This window comes from Agelaius tricolor, unplaced genomic scaffold, assembly GCF_023055355.1.
Source record: "Agelaius tricolor isolate 1412-34295 unplaced genomic scaffold, bAgeTri1.0.p SCAF_6, whole genome shotgun sequence".
Lineage (NCBI taxonomy): Eukaryota > Metazoa > Chordata > Aves > Passeriformes > Icteridae > Agelaius > Agelaius tricolor.
Window position 1 is genome coordinate 15,442,567 of NW_027269266.1, and position 24,600 is coordinate 15,467,166.

The following is a 24,600-nucleotide window of genomic DNA, read 5'->3' on the forward strand; positions in this document are numbered from 1 at the left end:
CACTGTCTTCCTGGAAAAAAACTCCTTCTCCTTTTATGATAGCGTCACACTAGGAGCTCTTGTGAAAACAGAAAGATTAAAAGCTCCTTACATCTCTTCCAGACTTAACATTTTCCAGGGTAGAGTTTACCTTGTTCCTGGAAATTCCATCTGGAGAAGTGGTGGAAACTCCTCCACTGGCAATATTCAAGACTTAGCTTGATGGGTGTGGATAATCTAATCTAAATCTCTGCTTTCCACAGCCATTCAGATGCCACCCAGAGCTCCTTTTCAGCTTAGGCATTACTATGACACACAATTACATATTTGTTAAAATGCAGTTACTCCATTCTCCACTGCAGTTTTCAAAAGCTGAGACAATACTTTACAAAGTCATCTGATCCTGTGGGTTTATAATGCCACTGCTGGTTCTTTCAATACCAACTCAGTATCTTCTTTGGAAGTCTTAACCTGTGAAAAGTTTTACCATGTAATATTGCAATGTATTAAACACTTACATCATGTATTTACACCATGCTCATGACCATTAATTGGCTCTGCTCTTTAGCCCTAAAAATTGACTTTGCAGGCTGCTGCAGGTCTCTGCACCACCACAGCAGACTCACAGCAGGAACTGTGAGCAGAGCACACATTTGTCTGTGCACAAGCACTGTGTGGATTTCCTAAGGTGGTTACTTGAGTCTGACAGTTCATTACCTCTGGCTTTATCTCTCAACCCAAAGGATATGTTTGCACATCTGACTAAAATCTTTCCTTGCCTGTTTTATTTGTCATTTTCTTTGTAAAATCACCATTCTTTCACATGTCACACTTCACATCTTTACAGAATTGCTTGCCAAACTTCTTTGTCTATTTTATTGATGAAGTACTGAGGAAACAAAAGATAATGCCATATTAAAACATGCTCTTTGGCTGGGATACACTCTGCTTTTGTAACAAGATACTGTGTACCTACTAGGACAATATGTCATAGTCCTATGGCAAAAGATTGTATTGCAATTGCTGGCAGCTTAAGCAGAATGAATTTCTTCATCAAAGTCCAGATTCCATTAAAAAGAAAAACTTCTGTTAAAGCTGCCTGTCAATATATTCCCAAGAACTGTTTCAAGAGATGACATTTAACATTCTTCTATATGAAAAGTCTTAACTTCTAGCTATATTTACCTCCTCCCAAATGAACCCATTTCACCACAAATTTACAAAAAATATAAAATAAGTTTGAGTACCAAACTCCAGCTGGAAAACCAGGTGGAAGCACTTTATTACCAAACTTGGAAGAAATCCATGGATTTCTTCAAATGTTAAAATGTCACCTGCTTCTCCCTGTGCTAGTCCCAAGGGCCAGCAATTCTCAAACCAAATTTCATTTTCCTTGCAATTTCTGCATGGAAAAATCCAGAGTATGAACCTTCCCCTGCCTGTGTCCACAGGTAAATCAAACTCTTGATTTCAGATTTCAAGGAGGAGGTGTAGAAACTTTATCAGGCCTAAAACCATGGCAGATGACCTGTTCTGGTAGTCCAGCCCTACTGGAGACTAATACACCTCTGGCTACTCTACCAGGGATTGAGGTTGGGAAAAATCTGTATTTTTTTTTATCTTTCATCATTCAGATAATTTCCTGCTACAATAATCTTCCCTTTCCAGCTATCAAGACAACGATCCCTAAGCACTTACTACTAGTAGTATTTCTGTAAAGGTCACTGTACTCTACAAATGATTTATGGCAACCTGTAATGTAAGAGGGAAGACAAAAAAAATACCCTGCAAAAGAACAAAAAAAAAAAAAAAAAAAAAAAGTAAAGCAACTACATCATGGTTTACTCTCATTTTGTTGAGCTAATACTGTGGCTGAACAAACTCTCAGAAGCTTTTTGGCCTGTGAAATAGTATCTGCAAATCTTTAAACAATGTGCTTCTTAATGGTTGGATTAACTCAAACCGTAGAAACCCCCTTAGATTAAGACTGCACTGCTTTCATGTGAAGTAGCAAGGCAGTGTGTCAGGGAAATAAATAAAGATTTTGTCCTGTTGACTCTCAGCCTACCAAGCATAGAAAAGGGGGCAAAAGGCCTTGTTATGTGGCCTGTGATCTTATCCCTTATCCTTTTTGACCAGCACAAACTGTCAGGAAAGAAACAGCTCTGCTGATAAGAAGGAATACCTCCCTCTCTTTTAAGCGGAAGTATAGTAGCTGTTCTCCTTCAAGTCAAACAGAGCTCATAGTGCTGTATTTATTTAAGAAATTTTCCAATATGATGAAATATTAACTTGTTTTGGTTGTGTCATTTTGGATTAGGCTGAGGGAAAGAAGTACAACTCCCACAATGTCTCCAGATCTCAGCATCATTTTTCTTTTGATCAGTACACTTTGGACTTACAGAAGCAAATTGTAATCATATTATCAGTCCAAAAAAATACTGTTGAAAAACAGCACCTGTATTAACATTTTAATCAGATGCTCTTGAAATCATCTTCAATGAACAGCAGTCAACTCAAACACCCACCTGGGACAGCAAAGTCAGTTTGATGTTTGTACATTCCTACTTACTGAGACCTTCCAACAGGAAGAGCTTGGTTATTATAAACCAACTGCCTGTGCATTTACATGGAGCTTTCAGGAAAGGCAGTGGGGAAAAATGGTGCCTTTCTACATTGCTGACAACCACCTTCACTTCCATGGGGGATATTTGAGCATCATGCCTAATGTTGTCTGAAGCAGGGGCCTAAATGAGAAACAACTGGTTGATCCCTCTTCCCTTAGATGAGAACAAGGTGACAGGAGAGATAAGAGAGATGGCATGGGCTGAGTCTGGGCAAATTTGTTCTTTGTAACGCTTCTTGGTGCCTGAGCTTTCAAGGGATCAAATATCAGAGCTACAGTTCTGACTGCTTACCTGTCTGTTATGAACAAGGAAACTGGAAATTCTCCCTTTATTTGCAAACCAAGGCAGTCTAGTCATGGAAAAGATAAACTATGTGCTTTTACCGAGCATGATACACAATATGCTGTTAACCTTGCACTGGTGCCAGTCATTAGTTTTCAAAAGGATTTTAATGATTTTGCTCTTTAGTGCAACACTCAACACACCTAGAATGGACTCAAAGCAAAACATTCTCTTTGACTCATCCAGGCTTTTCTTCCCCTTACAACTCTTATTTAACTTTTTCAACTATTCCTCCCTCCTGGATTTCAGATAAAATTACTTAAATCTGGCTGTTGCAACAGAACACCACCAGACTCAGCTTCTTTGCTGAATTTGGGTGAACAAATGTAGGTGATTTTGTGGGTTGGCAGAGACAGCAATATGAAATCAGGCTGGCTATTCTGGTTAAATGAGCAGTCAAACAGTATGTAAGATTAGGTTTCCAAACATAGCTCCCTGCCATACACTGAAGTAAGTAAAACCAGATCATCGCCCTTGTCTCCATTGGAAGTATCTGAAGGCAGAATGAACATTTTGAAATTATGACTGCATTTTAAAAGACTTCTGTAGGATCACAGAACCCAGACATATAAGAAAGTTTTCAAACCACAGGGAAGATAAGCTGAAAAACAAAGCAGTAGTGGCTAGACAAACCTCACTTGAAAGGCTTGATAACTTTTGTCTGACTGCTTTTGCAGAGGAAGTTAGGAATTAGAAAAGCTATTCTGCTCTCAAAATCTAATACCGTGTTCCTAAAATTAAAAAGAAAAAAAAAAGAGAGAGAGAGAGAGAGAGAGAGAGAGAGAGAAGGACAATTACAAAAGCACAGACATTTTGGCAGTATCCAGGGAAGTTTGACAAGTGGCAGCAGAAAGCACAGATCAAAAGACCACGTAAGTTCTTTTATTGTGGAAAATACCTAGAATTCCATGTTTATCTTACCACAATAAGCCACTGAATGGTTATCTAAACTGCCCTTGTTTTGCCAGGCCACTCAATACATCTGTAGATTTTACCTCACATTAGTTTTAGTCTGGTGTGTTTAAAAGGCTACACAGCAACTCAATCTAATCTAGAAGTTTATGCATCTTACAGTCATCACAGAGACTGATCACCTTAAACAAAAATCTCTTTGGTATTAGTTCAGAATTACTTGCCCCAGTTGCTACATCTAAAATCACATTGCTGTGATACATCACAATAAAACTCAACTTTCTCTGACAGTACATCACTAATAGGTATTGTGAGAAATCCACAAAAGTACATTAAAAAACCCCCAACCCTACATAGGAAGCATCTCACAAGGACCTGTTTGAATACTTGTGAGTCTTTATTTTTTTTTTCCTTCATTTCCTTAGTTCTCCTTTTACAAACTGTGGAAAGTTTCCCTAAATTCCAAGCTGGCTTTGCCTATATACCACAGCAACAAAGAAATCTGTCTAACATATTATAAGGGGAACTATTCTTGGCAAAATAATGAATCTTAGACAGGTTTAAGTCATGCAGAAACAAGACTGAACTTGTGAGTTCACAGTTTCTTTAAACAAACCAATACCTCCTGTCATAGCAGGAGGAAAAAAAGATATGTTAAACCCAAAATATTACAGCAGAAGCAAGAGAAGACATGAGAAAAAAAGTAGCTCACTCATCTTCACTATTCAAGTATCTTCAGAGTACAAGTCTACTGTTTCCTAACCCTTCAATTCAGAAGAGGCCCACAAAGTCCAGAGTCCTGGAAGACTTCCAGCAAGAAGATTAAACTCTGCATAGAAACATCCTCTATAATTAGGGAAGAAAGCATCTTGGTTTTTGAACAGCATGTGACAAATTTTGAAACCACGAGATAAAATCAAATTGCATTTTAACATGGTTCAAGAGAACCCTTTCTTTGGTAGACTGTCAGTTTCCCTCTTGAAAACATCTGATAACTACTGCAGCAAAGTCACGTTTTTTGCATGTCTCAAAATCAACCTAGAAACATGTATGGACAATATGATAATAATAATGAACACTTAACGACATTCTTTCTTTCAAGCACAATGTTTTGAATATAACAGCCTATCCAAAAGCTTCCACTCTCTCTTACACAAGCCCCACAGAAGAAAGCCATGGCTCTTAATCACAGCTGTACCTGGCTTGCAGGAGAATCACCAGAGGAGCAGCAAAGAGCTGAGAAGTTCCTTTTTCTTCTGGGTTGTAGCACAGGAGCACGAGGGGTTACCTCCTCCCCAAAAGCCATCTCCTCAGTAGCAAACTGCCACCAGCATGGAAGGGCAGAAGCAGGAGCACCACAGGTCCCTCTTCCTCCTGGTGCAGCTTTTCCATAGGTGTGCACATGCGGCAGAGCCTCATCTGATGTGCAACTTCATTACACATCCGGGTGGATGAATGAGTCACATATAAAAAATACTGGTTTCTCGTGGCTGCGTGTTCGCACACGGGTGGGGATTGAGCAAATACATGGGCGGCAAACTACCCTTTTGTGACAGGATTAATACCCAAGACCAAGGAGGTCACAACTCAGCAATGGAGGAAGAGGCTAACACATGTACAGTAAGAAGACATGAAAGAGCAATCAAAGTAACACAAATAGTTAATGCTGTGGTGAAATATCTTGAATATTTCAGCATGAGCATCTTGAATATTTACAGCAACAACCAAGTATTACACACAGCCTCTGCAGCAGGGCTGCATTACTGAAAGCCATTCACTGGCCTCAGGAAGCAACCTGACTCCCCATGCCATGGGTTCCAGGCTGGGATGGATGCAGGCAGTTGCTCAGGCCAGGATTAGGCCCCGTGGCCAGGAGCCCGAGCAGCAGGGCCCGGCAGCTGCGGCCGTGAGGGAGCCACGGGCCTGGCGTGCCGCGGCGGCAGCAGGTGCTGCAACGTCCGGTGTGGAAAACACTTGGTAAAAATAAAATAGAGGGGAAGTACACATGAGCCAGAAATGAAATGCTTGCATCTGATATCAGAGGAAGAGCACGTCGGTCAGACAGTCCGCTGGGGGTTTGAGCCAACTGTACCCTGGTCAGCAGGAACATTTTACTGACATCAATAGCAGCAACACGAGGGCCAAGAAAAACATTTTTGTGATCTGCGCCTCCTCGCTCCACCCCATCCCACCCTTCTCCGATGTTCTGAAGGGAGAGGTTCTCCATTGACTTCCAGAAAGGTTTGATGCTGTTTCTATCACATTCTCATTTAAATTCCCCAGCGACAGACATCATAGTAATTGCTTCTGGTAAAGGAGAGTCCCTGGTCTGTGTAGAACAGAAACCCCCCTCTGCCCCACTCATCCACATGTGCAAGAGGCTGGCATCATCCTGCCTGTATTCCCAGTGCTGGACCTGGTATTAGCCAAAAAGATGACAGCTTGGATTAGCAGCTGAAAACAAATTGGAATAATTGAGTTCCTCTAAAAAACCTAAAAATACTGCATCTGAATACTTCCCATCAAGAAGGCATTCCCATGAATACTTCCCATCAAGAAGGCACCATCTTGCCTGTATTCCCAGTGCTGGAGTTGGTATTAGCCAAAAAGATGGCAGCTTGGATTAGCAGCTGAAAACAAATTGGAACAATTGAATTTCTTTAAAAAACCCGAAAATACTGCAGTAGCTACTGACAAATCATGGTAATTGCATTACTGTGGTGATCTCATTCTAAGAGCACAGTGGTTCTCCCACATCCCTGGGTAGGAGACATTGACACAATGTTTTCTGTTTAGTGCAAAGCTATTAAACAATTTTAATATGAAATAGCTTTTTTTAAAAAAAAATTAAGATCATGTGATATCCGTAATGAAAGTGTGAAATTGGCACACAATATCTGTGAGGTTTTGGAGTGGGTTTTTCTTTACAGACTTTTAGGGAAATACACAACAGATAGAAACATAAGTAGATCAAGAATTTACTCAAATTATCATTTCTCTGTCAAAAAAAGAAAAAAAAAATTGTTTAGATCGACAAGAAATTTTATAAATGTTCTAATTTTTGGGTACACTTTTTATATGGAAGCATTTATGTTACATGTGTACTTTTTAGTTATTTTTTTACATTATACTAAAAAAATAATTCTTCCTTCCAAACAAGATTTCCTCTCATTTAAATAAACCAGCCAATGTCATGCAATGGTTTATTTGTTCAGCCAATGGGAAATAAGTGACATTTCTTTTTACTTATTCTAATCAAAGTCAAATATTTGTTCCTTCTGTGAGTAGTTTGCTACTAATTACAACAGTCTGATGTACAGTATTTTGTATTACTAAAAATAGGTCTACAAATTAATAAATGCAGCTAAAATTATGCTTTCAAAGCACAGTGGAAGAAAGCCCAAAGCTCATACATAAACATTGACAGCAGGTCTGTTTCCAGACTTTAGACACCCACATACCCACAACATAGGTGCAAATTGGAAAAGTCTCTCCTTGTTCCTCTGGGAGGAAGTGTGTCTGAAATGAACGTATCGTGTAGGATTTAAAATCAGAATCAACTTATTTCAAATTAAAAAAAAAACAAACCCTTTTGACTATGTTTTTCCCCTCTTTACATTTTCCTCTTGTTGTCTTCCTCCTTTCTTGAAGGACAGATATCTCCCTTCAGACCAAAGAAATATTTAGCTTCAATTGAAATTGAAGTAAAACTAGTTTTGCTCTTTTGAATGAAATAATTGCAACGAAGGCAGTTTATTAAAGGTATGTGTAAGAAATGTGTGAGAAACCCCTTAGAAGCTGAAACAGTCTTAAAACTTAATTGAGCCCAGGAATTTTCAGTCATGAGACATTAAAATAGTTAAGAATTCAGCAGTACAAAACAGAACTGGACATTCACGTAGGTATCAGGAATTTCCAGTCTTACAACTAGTAAGAAGATAATTTTGGAAGATAAATCTCAAGACGTGGGACAAAATAATCTGTAACTCCTAAAGATCAGAACATACATGATGGCTGATTATCCCACATCCACCACCTAACAGGTGTTAAGAAATTGCCATTAAGAGGCAGAACTCAAAGTGAAAAACATATTATTGGTCTTTTGGATTTTATAATTCAAAACTAAGCTAAAAGAATAGTTTATCTCTTCCTCTGCCTAATAACTACTTTTGAATTTTACACTTTGTGTTTTTTTAAAGTGAAGTACACCTATGGCAGCGTATTGATCAGCCAATGAAAATCTTTCCTAAACTGAAACAAATGGCACTGCTCAGTGCTTACTGAGGCAGCAGTCTCCTAGTGAAAAACTGGAATCACTACAATCCCCTGCACAAGGGGCCACAGAAAATGCAGCAGCACAAAAGGTACTAATTGGGACAAAATATCCACAAGACCAAAAGAGGACCCTTCAAAAGATTCTTGACTGACCAGAAGTCCCTGCACTGACTTGCTATGTCAAGATGCAAAACTTGATACCACAGATTCTGAACTTACTGAACTGGCACAATTATCATGACTGGGTGAATATTAAAAACACACATCTCAGGGGCAGCTGTCAGAGTCACAGGTGTTGGATGCAATTTTAACAACAGCAATTTTAACAACTGTTTTTCCTGGTGTACTCAACTCATTTGAAGAGAAGGGAAAATGGAATATATGTATATAAGCAATTGACTTGTCTTATTTACTCCTGTTCTCCTATTTGAGCCCAGAAAAGACATTTAAATCCCAGTGATTATGGTTAAAGCAAACCAGTTAATCAGGTGACTTCAGTGCAATCTGCCTTTGTTAGAAAATCAACTGAAAAAATGCTGTAAAGCAGTAGCAATAGTCCAGAGGCGCATTTACTTTGCTAATGACTGACATCAATATGTGCTCCCATCCCAAGTGACAATGTGCAAATAGCAAAAAAGTGCTTTCCAGTGAGAAGCTAACAGGACTATTCAGCTGTAACAAGAACAACCCAAGCATATTCACAACCACTTGCAGGGAAATGGTTTTTGGACACAGCAAATTCACCAGTTCTGAGGCTAATCACAGGTCACCCAGGGAATTACACTGTCACCTCAGCACTGACACCAACCAACCTGCTGCCCTCACCCAACACCTCTGCCTGGCTGTGATCATTTGCCAGACAAGTACTCCTCACACCTTTTTTCTGCAGCACACCTCCAGAGCTGTGGCCAAGTGAGAACGCCTGCTCAAAACCAGCATGGCCAAAACTGTCTGCAGACCAGAGCTTGCAGGTCTTCATTATCATTTCTGTCACAAACTTATTGTGCTCTCATAAGTAAATAAGGGGCTTGAAATTAATTTTGGGATTTAGGGATCACGGACAAGCCCCACCTAGAATGGTGTCCTGAGGATGCCTCCCATGCTGCTCATCCCTGAGCTGGGCAGGAAGCAATTGGAGGTACTTTAGCTTAAAAGCAGAGTTGGAAGAGGAAGCAGTGGCAAAGCACCCTTTGAGCAGACAGAGGAGCTGCTGAAGCAGCCAGTGCTGCCCTGAACCCACCCCCAAGCAGGGCCCTGCTGGCTGTTGTGGTGCAGCTTTTGGCAGTCGTCAACAGAGGCAACCCAGAAAGAACAAGGGCTAAACCGAGGGGCCAGAAAAGCCTAAGTTTCTGAAACCTAAGGAATCTCAGGTGTCTACAATAACTGGGAGAGGTTTCCATGGGCAACACTGAGCCTTTGAAGGCAGCTGCCTGAAATATGTTTTAAGGGATACCAAAGTCCTAGATTCCTTACTGGATTTAACAACAGGTACTGGAACAAGATCACTGCAGGCATTTACACAGTCAACTGAATACAAAGCATTCTAAAAATACTTTTGCTTGTCATAAAATAAGATTAGAAAAATATATGTACAAAATTCACATGAACAAAGGTAAGTACAAACAACTACCTGGGACTTCTGAGTTACAAACAATACGCACTATTTGAAATGCGGAGGCGTTGCCACAGAAAAAAGTTACTAATCCTGTTGGGGCAAAGTAACTGCTCTGGTGTGTGGTTTGCATGGGGGAGGGAAGGAAAAAGAAAAGGAATTGCTTTATTAGTCTTTTTGCAGCTTTGTTTTGTTTGATTTTTCAAAAAACCCCAGCTTTTCAAATTACTTTTAACTGATAGATACAAATGAAGAAACTTGTATTTATCAAAGCAAGTATTAACAATCTAGTTAAACTTCATTTACTCCCAGAGATACCTTAGGGCTAGTAGTTTAATATGTACCTTAATAGGTTGCCTTACTTTTATAAACTAGAGGCTTGAAAGACTTTCCACTGAGAGATCCTATTAGGAATATTCTTCTTCCTCAGCATTTTCACTTTGAGTGAATACAGAGTAAATCCACTTTACTTTGCTAATGAACCAGCCCTTTGTTCATTTATCTATCAAGCTATTTATAAATATCTTGCAATCACAGCATTATCTGGGGGCTAAAGAGCATGTTTCAACTCAAAACAAATGGACATGTCATCTCATGTCCTTCCATAAACAAAAGGTAAGGGCTTGGAATCCAGCAGAGATTTAACCTCGTAATCATGTTGCATATGTTCATTTTCATTGCTTTTCTTAGGTGCTTGTAGCAAGTAAAATACGAGCAGTTGCCCTTAACTTAGGGCGGCCCCAAAAGCAATAAATTGTTGCACCAGCTGTAGGTGAGACAGGGGACACGTGTGGACACTGGGGAGGGTCCCCCTTCCTCAGTGGCTCTGCTGGGTCAGACTGCCCAGGGACAATGGGGAACTGCCTGCTCGGGCAGGGCAGCAGGGCCCAATGGTGGAGAGGAGGCAGCAACTCACAGAAACCTCCTCAAACAACTTCTGAAACTTTACTTTTCCTCTACACAAAAACCTACAACCTATGCTGCCACAACAGCACGTTCTGGCTGCGTGACCCTGACTTCTTGCATATAAACAGGCATTTTTTGGTGACACGTTAAGTACAGCAGAATGTGAAGCAAGTGGTAATTCAATGAAATGGATGATTCCAACTAGAAAAGTTTGCAGCATACCCAGATTAAAGTCACATTCTTCACATTTTAAAACTAAATGTAATTTTTAACTCTGTTTTTTAACTTGCACAGACCAAAGAAGTGTTCATGCAGCATTAACACTAAATCAATTTCTCCCTACCCGATTCCATGGCATCAACCAGCAACAGTGTAATGAACACAAAATATGCGAGTTTATTTTGCACATTGTTATTTGTGCATAAACAAGTACTAAATAACTAACACTCAGACTCTGGGAGAAAGGTTAAATTGAAATGAATTCTAAAAAATTCCCATTAATAACTCAAGATATAACTGGGTGTACAAGTAAAAGAGTTATGACTAAAAAGAAATCAGTTTTTGAAGTGATTTCCTCATTTGTGGTTCTTTCAATTCTTTCACTTTAAAAGTCACTACACATTCCAAAAAATGTTTATTTAACCTTGCCTAATCAAGCAATGCAAAATATCAGAAAACCTTTATACCCTGTTTTTTCACCTGGAATGAAACAATGTGCCTACCATATTCTGCAACCCCCTCATTCCCCAAATCCTACTGAAGATCTACATGGAAGTGAAGTTTCTCTCCAGTTTACATCTCTCAGTAGCCTTAGGCAGAACGTTACTATTTTTCTCTTTTCACGTTTTTAAGCTCGGGCATTGTTCCCAGCCTTTCCCACCCAGGCCATTTCCACTCCCGTTTCCATTCCACACTGAGCCACCTGAACCAAGGGGACTCTGCAGCCCCAACGCTGCTTCCCGTTGCCATGTCCCACCGTGCCAGCCATCCCTTACCTACTGCTGTTTACTTGATCTGCCCTAGCTGATCTGAGCATGAAAGTGGTTGCAACTAAGAACACAAGGTGCTTACTGTCCCTTCAGAGGGACTGAAAGTATCCCCTTTTGTTTACACCTGAAATCCCAAAGTCCCAATAGCCTTTCTGTTGCTCGACTTTCACCTCCTAATATGTTTATCCTCTACTAACGTACTTTTACCCAAGGAAAAAATCTATTCAGTGCTCAAACGTTACCGATGATATCAAAACATACACTCAAAGTCAGTTTAACCAACTGATACTGTAATTAATTTAAAAAACAAAAAACTTCGGCATTTTATCAGATATCAAATCCTGGAATAAATGCTGTTATAATTTTAGGGTTCTATTTTAACAGTTAAAGGAGGGACATCTGGCAATAATCTACAAATAAATACAGTGTCTCCATTCTTGGTTTCTCCTCCAAAACACTACCTAGGAAATTTTTGCAGCATGATTCATATAATCAACATGATACATTACAATGCCTTTCAAATAATTCCGAATTCTTAGTTCATTCAATAAAGAACTCATTTTTGAAAGAGAAAAGGGAACATGCCCTGCCAGAAAACTTGCTTTATTGACTCAGCCCTGCTGCCAGCAGGAACACAGTGAAGCAAACTCCAGGATTTCAAAAGCATTTTTTCACAGCGAGGGCAGAAACAGAAAGAGGCTTATTTACCGAAATGTGAGATCCCACAGGTGAGGCCAGAGACGGTTTGAAATCCTCTTCTTTTAGTTCCAAAAGTTTTAATTTATGATGAAATTTGGAATAATCCTTTCAAGCTGCCAGGTAGAACGCACGCCATATCTCAGCCGTGTTTTCTTTCGCCCCTTTGCAGAGTAACTTTGTTATTTGCATAAAGCTTAGTCCTGGCCTATGGGACTTTTTGAACATCTACATGTTAGATTAGCTGTCTTGACATGCTCTATCAAGCATGACATCATGGATCTCCATGGCAACCTTAGCCACACCTGCCCAGATGCCAGAGTTACCTGTCATGTTCAGATCTAAATGAACATAACAAAAAACCCTAAACCACCATTTTCTAGGCAATCACCCCTGAAAAGGCACCAGAAGGATCTGAGTTTTGTTTTTAATTGATTGAAATCTGATTTCGTTTGCCAAGAAAATTTCTTCTTCATGGAGCACTACCTGAAGCACTAGAGCTGCTCCTGACCCTTCCACACCTCCCAGCCTATTTCCTAGTCAAACAAAAACTGAAGAATGCCGTGGCAAACTTCTACCAGCTCACTTTCTTACCCCAGGCTCACAAGCTCCTGCTCAGAAAAACTTCTACGCATTCATTTTTGTTCTCTGCCCCTCAGAAAGGTTTTTTTAGAGGTGACTTGTAAAACAGGTTCACAGCAGGGATTACCCCCTCCCATTGCCAGGTTAGCATTTTAACCTCTTAATTGCTAACTCCTTTTCATGTTTGCAGCTACAGACCTAGCTTTTACACTTGTTCCTGCTTTCCTTCTCTGCTGACTGGAGTCAATCTCACCTAAGCAGATGACCATGTCCTTCCATGAGCTCCACAGCAGATGATTCACACTGTCTGAAACTGAAGACATCCCAGACTGTTTTTTTCTTGCTTTTTTTTTTCCTAACTTCCTTGGGGATTACATTAGCACCTTTCTTTCATTACCACAGGTGAGACAGCCTTGGCAGAGGTAATGTATTTAAAGCTCCTGCAGAAACTTGCATTATCTAAAAAAAAAAAAAGTTCCTTGGCTTTACAGGCTTCCAGGTGGAGGGAGCTCTGGTGCCCAGCTGTGGATTCATCTTAGAAGGCAGAAAAGCTGCAATGAGAGGGTGAGCTGCTGGGCTGTGGGTCACAGAGATGTGGTCATGGGGTGCTGCATTCTCCTGTGCTGGGGCACACAAGGCATGTCTGCACCCCCTCAGGCTGCTGCAAAGCTGTGCTCCAGTTTACCACCGACCAGCTCAGCTGCAGGCTATTTGCCTTGCTGCAATATCCCAAGCCCCTTGTGCAAATAAAGATGGCCCCTGCCTCTGTGAGCTTTCCTTTCCAGAACAGGCTATCACAAACAAGGCAACAAACCTTCAGGAGGAGAAATGGTCTGTGTGCACAGCTGGGAGGTTTCAGGTCATCACATTAGCTAACCATCAGTAATCCCTGCTGGCATTTTACCTGGCCATGATTGTACTTCTGATTTGTGGCAGATTATCAGGAGCAGAATTGGGTCCTCAGGAGGCACATCCAGGGAGGTATTTATCTGAATAAATGAAGCCTGGAGGACACCATTAGCACATAGTGGAAGATGGAGACAACATTCAGCTGCCCTTGCTGGTGGAAGTGATACAGTAGGATGTGACAGCATATATAATATTTTTGCCCTGATGTTTATTTCCTGCAAACAAGGAGTCAGTTTGCCATACTCAGATAATGATGGCTAAAATGGACAAGAGAAGAATGTCCACAAAGAAGAAACCAGACAATTACCAATCTTGATTTTCTACTGGTTGTGCAGTTGACAAGCAGTAGACAAGCAACCTGGAGGAGAAATTATATATATATATACACCAGGGGCTACCTGATTGTAAATACTGGGGTATTTTATGTTTCAGCTGCACCATTTGACAGAGAGATTAGAAAATAGTGTTCCATTAACTACTATCCTTGATAGGTGTCCTACAGTGTGGAAATTCCCACCATGGACAATGCTGCCTCTTTCCAGATACTGGAGCACCTAAAGAAGTAAGAAGGGAGAAAAGGAACCTGGAAAATAAATTCTGACATTTCAATTTAAAATATGACATTTTAAATCATGTCTTCCCATACACCTTACAAATTTTGTTTGTGATCCACGTATATGTTGCATATGCATACCTACTACATGTGCATGTAGTTTGTCTTCTATACCACTGCTACACACTCATATATATAAGGGTGGAAAAAAGGAAGCATGGATGCTAAACATACATATACACCCTTCAAGGCAAAATTATTACTATAGTCTTATTCATGGAGTGGCTAAGGAATCACACATTATACATACACATACATGCACACACACAGCTGTGTGTACATATATATATTTATACACACATACCTATGTGTATCCATATACAGTTACATATAAACACACACAAACACCAAATACTGATATGTGGGTGTGCACACAGAGACACAATTGGTAAGAAAATCCCCCTCTGAGTTAATGCTATGATCATCACAGTCTTACTGCATCTGATGAGCCAGACAGTTGATACATCAGATGTCATCTAAGCAACTTTCTTACAATCAACTTGTATTATTTATTTCTGCATGTTTTCATGTGGTTTTAGATCAGTTTATACTTTTTTAAGTAAGGCTGAATGGCTGGAGTCTTCAGTATTTCCCACTTCCAAGAAATACATTTTGATGCTCTATTAGTAGTTTTAAAGTTATTTTGTTTTAAAAATGAAAATTCTTAAAAAACTCATTACACACAACACATATAATACATATGTCTAATCACCAAAAAATAGAAGCAGAAGAATGAATTTTGCCCTCAATAAATTAGCAAGGAAGACACATTTTAAACAAATATCAAGAGCAGTTACTGCATTCCTTCTGTAATTTACTGCCTTCAGAAAAGGCTCAAATTACAAAATGTGTAGGGTGTAATGCTGTAGGCTGTTCAAACTAGGTTTGCAGTGTCTGCAACACTGGAACTAAATATTTACATGACTCCAAAAGATCTAATCTCTGGATTTCGCCCCCCTCCCACCCCCTTTATTTAATTTGTATGCTATCTTTATCCACCACCCAGCACATTCCACACAGTCACTAAAGTTCATGGAAGAGATAAGTGGGGAAGAAAAAAAAGTCAAGACTTTAAAAAGAAAGGAGTAAAACTGTTTAAAAATGAGGAATAGATCATCCTCATTAGGGCTGAAGTCTTGCAGCAATTTTAGCTGAATACAGATGGTTTCTAACAGTGATAGCACCTGGGATCTCTAGAGACCCTGTAAAAGAGAAGTTCTAGGGGTGAGTTAACAAATTACAATCTTTCTAAACCTGTAACAGTCTGATCTTCAAAGCCTCACAAGTATGCAAAGCTTCAGAGAAGTATGGAATTCACTAAGAGCTTCCATAACAGAGTACAATATTTTTCCAACTCAGTTTTATTCCTTATTTACACTTAATTTGCTGTTAGTGCTGAAACACCTATAAACCACTAAGGGAAATGAGCTCCTACAAAAAGGCTTGCTGTCAATCATGTGTTAAACCGAGAATAATGAGCACAAGATTTTTTTTAGACCAAACTCCAAATTCTGATGCTTGACTGAAAAAAAAAATTAATTATGGAATAGATGATAGATTGCCCGAACAGATTAAACTCCGTTATTGCACCCAAAACCAGAGCCCCGAGTTAGGCAGAGATCCTTGCATGGCAGTCCCTGAATTCAGAGGTCGGCGTGCCAGCAGCCTCCACCTGCTCTGAGAGATACATCAGCGTGTCCCCTCCCCTCTGACCCTGCCTGGACTGCTGGCTGCTGGGAAGCAGCTGCAGCAGGGGCACACCACCCTCAGGTATGCTGCTGACAGACGAATGTGGGTGTCAAAGCTCCCTGGAGGAGGCAGACAGTTATGGGTAAGTCTGTTCTGTTTGCATTACAAAACTCAAAAATAGAAAAGAAACCAGATGAAAGGGTAACACAGCCAGCTAAAGCATACAGACACACTCTGCAGGTATTTTCTTTTCTCCCAGGCAGTGGTGCCAGTACTCAAAGTGTAACAGAAGTCAGCAGCTGTTCCATATTTTCCCTTCAGCTGTGAAAAGTAGATTGAGACTCATATACTAAGATCAAGAGTCTCACCTTCACTCCTTTCTCTGTGTATGCTCTAAAAAAAAGGAAAAGCTCTTCAGAAATGTCAATTTCAACAAACAATTCCAAGGTAATACTGAACAGATTTATTTTGTTTCTTTGAATTTCAAGGGGACATCTGAATCACAGGCCACATTCAAAAATTTGTTTCATGCTTTGTTACATTCTCACCTTTTGCAATGAGGCAACGCTGAGTTTTGCAGAAGTTATAAGGACCACTAAATACGCCTGACAGAAATTTGACTTCCTTACCTGATCTCTTAGTCTCTCCTGGTGTCCCATTATTGCTGTGGCATGGTGGGGATATTTCTGTTTCAGATGCTCAAGAAAAGCCTCTCTCTTCCTGTCCATTTCTGAGGTTTGCATTCCCAGTATTTCTTTGGAACTGCGAGGGCCACCTACAGTGTGTCTCCGAGGGATGTTGCGGGCGGGCTTTGCGCTGGAAGAGGTGTGACCGCTCGGGGTGGAAAGCAGCTCTTTAGATCGGAGACATTCTGCATCGTCCAGTGATGTCACATGCAAACTGGGTTTTGCCTGGTCTGCAAAGAAACAAAAACCACAACCAAACATAGTTTGTATTATAAAAACTTAATACCAACATTCACATTAGTAGCAAAATGGGGAAAAAGATGATATGAAAGCTAGGTACTTTTAAAAGTCTGGCAGTGTGCAATGGCATGTTCTGCATCATTAGGCATATACATATCATAGTAAGTGGCCCAGAAATAATCCCTTATATAAGCTATGCACATACTTATCTACTTTTATCACACAATTGCAGTATTGCCTCACAGAAAAGTGAGTATCATTAAAGTGGATGTTCCTTTTATATCAACTTTACCTACGTGACATGAAAAGAAGATCTGACAAGGCCCTTATTCCCTGACATTTAAGATCTACAGGATGCTTTCTACAAGAAGAAACAGATTTCTTCAATAGGGTCCAGTACACTTAATGGCCCCATAACCAGTATACTTAAAGGATACAAACTGATAAAATTCCTTTGACAGAGCAGATTTGTATTCCTTAATCTTTTTTTTCAGTGTGTTTTCAGCATGTTCTGAAACACCTAGGAAATAGTAAGAGGGTTTGGGAGTCTCTTTTTCCTGATTTTTGACTGTGGTCTGGTTTTATATTTCACGGATCTCCCTCAGATTTTATATGTCTCAGGACAGCAGGCTGGAAAATTCTACATCATTTCTCCATAAACCATTTCTTAAGAAACAGAATAAAAGCAAGTTCTGTGGGATCTGAAAAAGGAAAAAAAAACCCGAAAAAAACAACAACAACAAAAAAAAACAACCAAAAAAAAAAAAAAAAAAAAAAAACAACAAAAAAACCCAAACCACCTCAGATAAATTTTACTACTTTAAAATCTACATTAAGACCACGAAAACATTTGTAAAGAGATAGGCAGACACTGTGGATATGAAAGTGCTGGCTTATCTTCAGGTAACTCTGTAACATGAACCCTCTGGTGCTCAAAAATTGTAGACTGGAGCCTTGTTACCTAATACCTTTGAAAAAATCCCTCACTCCTTTGTCAGCAAAGTAAAAAAACCCCAAAAACTAACAAAAACCTGAAGTACTGAAAAGGCCTCTACAAGTCTGATGTGGCCTTCCTCATCTTTACCAGACAGACTCAAACTCAGACGCCCCTGAGTGTTAACCCTTGCCAGCACCTCCCCAGGAGCAGGGAGCTCCTTCTTCTACCTGTTTTGAATAAATCTTTATTTCTCTCTGTCTAACACTTGTTGTCTCAGAGCCCCTTTTGCCCATGTGCAGCTGCCATTATACAGCACCACTGCTTGGAAACAGACACCTTCTCACTTTTTTTTATGGTTCAGTCGCTCATTCTGACACAGTGTGTGGCAGGCACACCACTTGCCTCAGGACTTTATGCTCAGGATTTCTCAGCTTTCTGGTGTACATTGTCAATAGCCTGCCATGTGCCATGGAACCTCAAGCCCCAGTAATAAAGCAAATCCTCCAATGGTGGAGCCACTGCTGGATGTCACACCAACTCACATAGGGAATCCATTTCCTTGGGCTCCATAACAGAACTTGGCCCTGGATGGTCCTCAAAGACTTTGCACATTTCAGTAAACTCCCTATACTGTTCAAGGGCTCCAAAATTTTCCACGATGGCCTCTTGTTTGCATTCATGGAAACCTATCCTGAAAGCAGATGCAGGCACAGGGGCCCAGACTGCAGGTGACACCATGGTTTGATGAGCACAGATCTGGACACAACTTTGTGAGCAGGTTTGGTTCACAGGGAAGTCTTACTCTTACACAGATTCAAAATGTCATCTGTGGTCTTCACATCACCTTCTAAGACCTTCTTAGCAGCACAATCCTGGTTAAACCTCCAGAGCAGCAGCCTCACTTTCGTGTACAAGCACTCAACTTTTTCAAGCACAACTCAATTAAGAAACATCCATCCTCTCTGCTTGTTGAAAACTCATGAGCCACCAGGTACACTGAACTTGCCTGAGAAAAATGGCAAACAGGAAAGTTTTGCTTGCAAGAAGCCAGTGTGGCTACTCCAGATACACTCAGTGAAAACAGCTTCTGAAAGCTGCACAGTCATTCCGATGGATTTTACATGGGAGGGAAACTAGGTGGGTTGGGGCTGGATGGAATTTACCATCTTTAATTTGTTGTGCCAAGAGCCTAGAGTTTTTATCCCTCAGGCTGCTGGAAAAAAAGCACAGACATAAAATAAGGGATTTTCTTGGAGCTGGAGGGAGTCAGCGTGAGCTCAGGTGACTGAGTGCAGCAATTTGGTATAAGCCCTCAAAGTACAGTCACAGCAGCAGTTTCAATGACTGAAGTGATGGCAGGCACTTCCTCAAGAAGGCAGGTAAACCTGTGCTGACAAGCACAACCCAGAACTCATAAGTGTGTATTTTGGGTCCTAAATCTCTCTCATGCAAAGTCTTTCCCTACTCTGCACTTCTGTCATTTCAGTAGTTTAAGAAAGAGATAATTATTTGGCACATAAAGAGACATATCAAGTAAAGTGTTTTACCACTGTTTGTTATTAGGTGAAACCTTGAAAAGGAATCAAAAATAACATACTTTTCTTATACAGTATTAGAAAGATCAACAAATTCTCTTATTTTTCCTTCATACATTTGGAAAACACTACATAAATACCAGTGAAAAGAAAGGAATGTAAACTATGCAAACTAATTCCTCATCTTGCCAGAAAGCTGACTTGGGCATCCAGCAAGATCCTGATCCTGCATCATTACAGCAAATTACTTTCTTTGCAAACCAAAATCTATTGTGTTTCAGTATGGGTCTTTTCTCTACTAACTGCTGAAAAAAAAAAAGTTTTGGACCACTTTCTGAACAGGGATAAGTGACTTCATTGTCATTTGCCTAGGGCTGAGCACTGGGCTGTTGAAACTCCCCTGTGGATCTCGAGACACATAAGTTGTACAGATGCTGTGTTTGCCACAGTGCTATAGGGAGGAAAAACAGAGATTTTCTGGATTTTGGAGTGCTCAATAACATAGTGGGTAAACCTTCCATATCTTCCAAGTGAAGATAATAGGCCTAGCAAATCAATCTCCACAGATAACTGTGAAATGTGTGAAACATCGTGTGATGGTTCCCAGATGAGTGCTAAGAGTAGGAAAAGGATAAATTATGCAAGTACCCTCCTAGGGAAAGGAGCAAAGAGAATGCAGTAGAAAACACAGAGGTGTAAGATAAGCTTGTCTCCCTCTCTCCCTCCCTCATTTTCAGAAGCTAAAAGTTAAAGGTCTTTCTGTTCAATAAAGCAGCAAGTCTGGAGGGCAACTAAATGCAAGACTTGCTGATTGACAGGGAGGAATTTGGTTATCCAAAGGCATGAGTAAGTAACTCTTACACTTGATTTGCTTCTCTGATCTGAAAACAAGTTTCAAGATTTCTTAACATCACCAATATCACCCATTACTCCAATAAAGACCCAGGTCTGCAGTGTAGAGGGAGTATGTCTAGGATTAGCAGCAAGATTATCATGACAGATTAATGGCTGTGAGCTAGGAGAAAAAGAATAGAAAAATAAAAAAGTCCTTTGATAATGTCCTGGTATGTAATTCTTTTAAGTCACACCCTCCATGAAGTCTACAAAGGTCAGGAAAGTCACTTTGCTTCATTACTTTAAATGCTATGAAGATTTTAATAGTCCTGTTTTGCAAGCCAGGTGACATGAGAAAAGAACATTTTCAGAATAATTTCAGAAAGGAACAAGTGTAGACCTGACTCATACTGATACTGTGAAACTGAGCCTTGAAGCAAACCCCATTCAATACTAACATTTTAAACAAGAATATGGATTTAACAGCATGAGTCAAACCAACCTCTGTTACATTTATGTTAGCAGTAAATGTGATATTATTTGGAATTGTTCTAATTTACTTCACTGTCTTTACAATTAGCTCTCTTTCCAAGGCAAATTTTGGATAGGGGCCAAAACTACTGCATTTGGTTATGAGCTTTCAGCACTCAACATTTTTGGGAACCATAGAATCAGTCTGGCCAGCCCTCTGTTTTCCTAGCTCCACATGTATCTGAGGCAGTTTCATACAACCCCTACAGAAGAAATGTGTTACTGAAGGCAGTTTTTTTCCCCTAGTCAGACACATTCTTGAAGTGAAGATTTCCGTCCCACTAAACATAAACATACACAGACAAAGGTTACTTGCAATGCTCGGTAATTTTACTTTAAAAATAATTCAAAAGAGCATCAATCAATTAATGAATACCCAATTAAAAAAAAAAAAAAAAGAAAAAAAGAAAAAAAGGAAGATCATTTATTTTCCTCCTAAATTGCCAATACACTATTTGTTGGCATTCCATGCTCATAAACTTGTGCGATTTTTTTTAAACCACATGAACTATTTGTTTTACAGAAGCACAGTAACACAACTTTTCCTGAAGTGTCTTTGAGGAATACAACATGCAGGAAATGGGAATGTTCACAGGTGTCCCACAAACACTATAATAGATACAGATTAGATTAGGTGTTTGTCAGGCTACCTGAATGTTATGTCCCACATGGAATGGCCCATGTAGAATTCTCCAGGAAATAGTTTTCGTTCACTTTTTAGGAAATAGATAGCACAGCAGTGAATGTGTGAAGGCACAGCGCCGTGGAAACCCCGCTTAGACAGTACTGGCTTCGCTCCAAAACAAACCCCAGTGGTTTCACTCAAAGTAAACTAACCCTGTCACAATCTGCCGTGGATCTCCCTCTTTTAACAGACACCCCGAGGTAAAGATGAGCTCAACCCCACTTTTAGGAAGGAAGTGCTATTTCTCTGCCACAGCTGAGGCTGGCAGAGCATTTAAAGGGAAGGGCACAGGCTTTCCCCAGCTCAGCCTCCGCACCGGCAGGATCCCGCATCCCTGACAGCCATGCAGCGTGCTCCCGGCTCCGCAGGGCACACAGAAATCTCTCCAAAGAGAAAGTTAAACTCACAAAGTTTCAGTGTTAGGGAAATGTGCACAGCAGAGCTATTAGTACAAGAAAAAAAAAAGATTTTTTTTTTTTCATGCATTCTGCCTCCAGTTATATAAAGCAGCAACGAGGGACATGCTTAAACGTAACTCCATCTTTGCCTTACTTATACCGCCGCTTACTTACCCCTCGTCTGCCTGCTGTCTGCTGGGCAAGCCAGGCACAGCTCAAGTTTCTGGCTTTCATTTTCCTCCATTGTCCCTGCCTACCGCACAAGCTCCCCTCTCCAACTTGGAGCCGCAGCGCCCGCACGGTCAGCGCCGGCCCGGGAGGCGGAGGGAAGCGCGGGGCCGGCGGCGCGGAGCCCCCGCGCAGCCCCAGCCCCAGCCCCGGCCCCGGGCGGCCCCAGCAGGTGACGGCCCCGCCGCCGCCCCTAGCCGGCCCGCGCCCCGCCGCAGCCGCGCCGCCCTGCGAGAGGCAACATTTCCAACGCGATTACAGGCCTGAGCCTCCGCTGGAATCCGAGCCCGCAGCCTTTTAAATCTCTGTCATGGGACAAAAGCCTTTCCACACGGTATTTTTTTTTTTTTTAAGCTCATAACCACCAAGCCCACAAACATTCCTGATAAATGCTCCTCTGTCTTTTTTAGCGTCTAGTTTAAAAGTAATTCATTATATAAACTCTTTGAGGTTTTGTTTTCAGTTGGATTCTTTCAAGCCGCTCAGAGAATGAATTGGGGAAAAATCAAGATACAGGAATTCAACTTTAGCGAAGCCAATAAAAATGAATGGTAGCAATATGTAAGCAGGGACTTGGGTTAAGAGGGATTTCGAAGCCTCGGTAGCAAAATATATAGAAACATGTAACTAATTCTCTTTTGGCAGATCAGAGGCCAGCAGCCTGCATGAAAATCAATAGATCTACCAGGCTGCAAGGCAAAAAAATAGTGTGTCTCAGAAGGATGAGATCAAATCCCACAGATTCCAGCAGATGCCACATGTGCTGATTTAGCAGAGAATATCAGACTGATTTAGTCTATCCAAATCATAACACTGAGTCAGAGATGGTGGAACAAACTTAGTGTTGAGTTACAGCATCAAGACCAGAAAGTTTATCCACAGACAACTTCTGAATTAGATTAAGAACAAAAAATGAGATACTAATAGAAATAGGCAATTTCTCACTTAAATTCATACTCCAACACCAGGTAGCAGTATCTTGCATGTCTTTTTAAACAGACCTAGTATAATATGGTCTTCCAAGTTTTCTTCAACTCTGACTTCAATATAACATCAGCCAAATTGTTTGCAATGACCTCTCAAATACCCAGTCCAGACAGGCTAGGAAAATTCCCCTACATTTCCGTCTACATCTCGATCTGGCAGAAATGTCATGCTGTCTACTTTGATTATTGAACACAGAAATGTTTTGTGTATATATAAATTCAGTACAGAAGCTCTAGGAGGATCACTCTCCTCATGCTCCTATGCTCTCACTTCCAGTCAAAAAAAAAAAAAAGGCTTTGAGTAAATTACAATGAACAATTGATAAATGAACAAAACTATTGTTCATTAGATCAGACATACATATTCTCTAGCACTTCAGAAATATTTATTTTCCTTTTTAACAACTAATTCTATATGGTCTTAGAACCTGGCAAAAGTCCCAGAAATCTGACATGGAAAACATAGAAAAGATGAAAATACAATTTAAACATTAGGACTGCTATTTAAGGTCTGCAGTACAGTGCTCCCAGCAGAATACTCCTATAGTTGCCCTGCCATTATAAAGAAAACAGTGTGATTTTATTTAGAATAGTGTTTTTACTGGCCCTGGGTTCCTCCTGCTCATTCTGATAGTGGACTATTTTAGGAGAAGAAGTGATGGCCAGCCATCCCACTTATCTGATGTTTCTTTTGTGATATGACGGAATGTACCTTTAACACCAAGGTTTTCCGAAGTCTGGACAATCGCAATAAGCCTCTTGCAATTTACATTCACAGCCAGCTGGAAGCATGAGAGGTTTCTTGCAGGAATAGTGGACACTGAACACCACCAACTTCAAGAAATGTAAAGTAACTCAGAAACCTCTGATGGAAAAAGAAAGCCAGTGCGGTTGCCTGGAGCAGCATCATGAAAGCCATACCAAGACATTAATCTGTACACAGGGCCCAGAAACTGAGTTCAGAAACTGAGGGCATTTAAAAAGCCCTTATCCTAAAATAACACAAAAGAAAGTACAAAACATACTAGCATTAAATGCCTTAAAGGAAGGAACTTTTTCAGCCTTGTACAAAACCTGGGTTAACTGTGGAGGTCAGTAGTGTTTGTACCAAGAACCTTAATAAAAACAGAATCAGTGCACTCTAGCTCCTTAAGAGGCTTTCCCTCCATCTATTGTGGGGAAGAATACCTAAAAAATTAGTCTAAGACTAAAATAATGATGACAACAACAACAGCGACAACAGCAACAACAACAATAATAATCATTAAAATTTAACTCTACTTTTAGCCAGCACCTTTAGTTTCCAAAGGTGGAAAGCCAAGAGCACAAGACAGAGTTGATCTCTTGACTTTTCCAGTCGCAGTGAGCAGCCAGGTGCCCCTTGGGACAGTGCCAAACTGGTCTGGAGC

General features: G+C 40.4%; 1 protein-coding gene across 13 annotated transcripts in view; it reads right to left on the reverse strand.

Annotated features, from left to right (window-relative positions):
• The window catches only part of KIAA1217 (KIAA1217 ortholog), a 355,044-nt gene that overhangs the window by 154,594 nt on the left and 175,850 nt on the right, over nucleotides 1–24,600 (reverse strand). For 10 of the 13 annotated variants that reach the window (XM_071428811.1, XM_071428812.1, XM_071428814.1 and 7 more), the window contains one exon: nucleotides 16,761–17,047. In XM_071428811.1, coding sequence (XP_071284912.1) covers nucleotides 16,761–17,047 — 287 coding nt within the window. Of the gene's footprint in view, nucleotides 1–16,760; nucleotides 17,048–22,151; nucleotides 22,335–24,600 lie in introns of those variants that run through there. The other 3 variants (XM_071428813.1, XM_071428809.1, XM_071428819.1) reach the window with 3 other exon arrangements.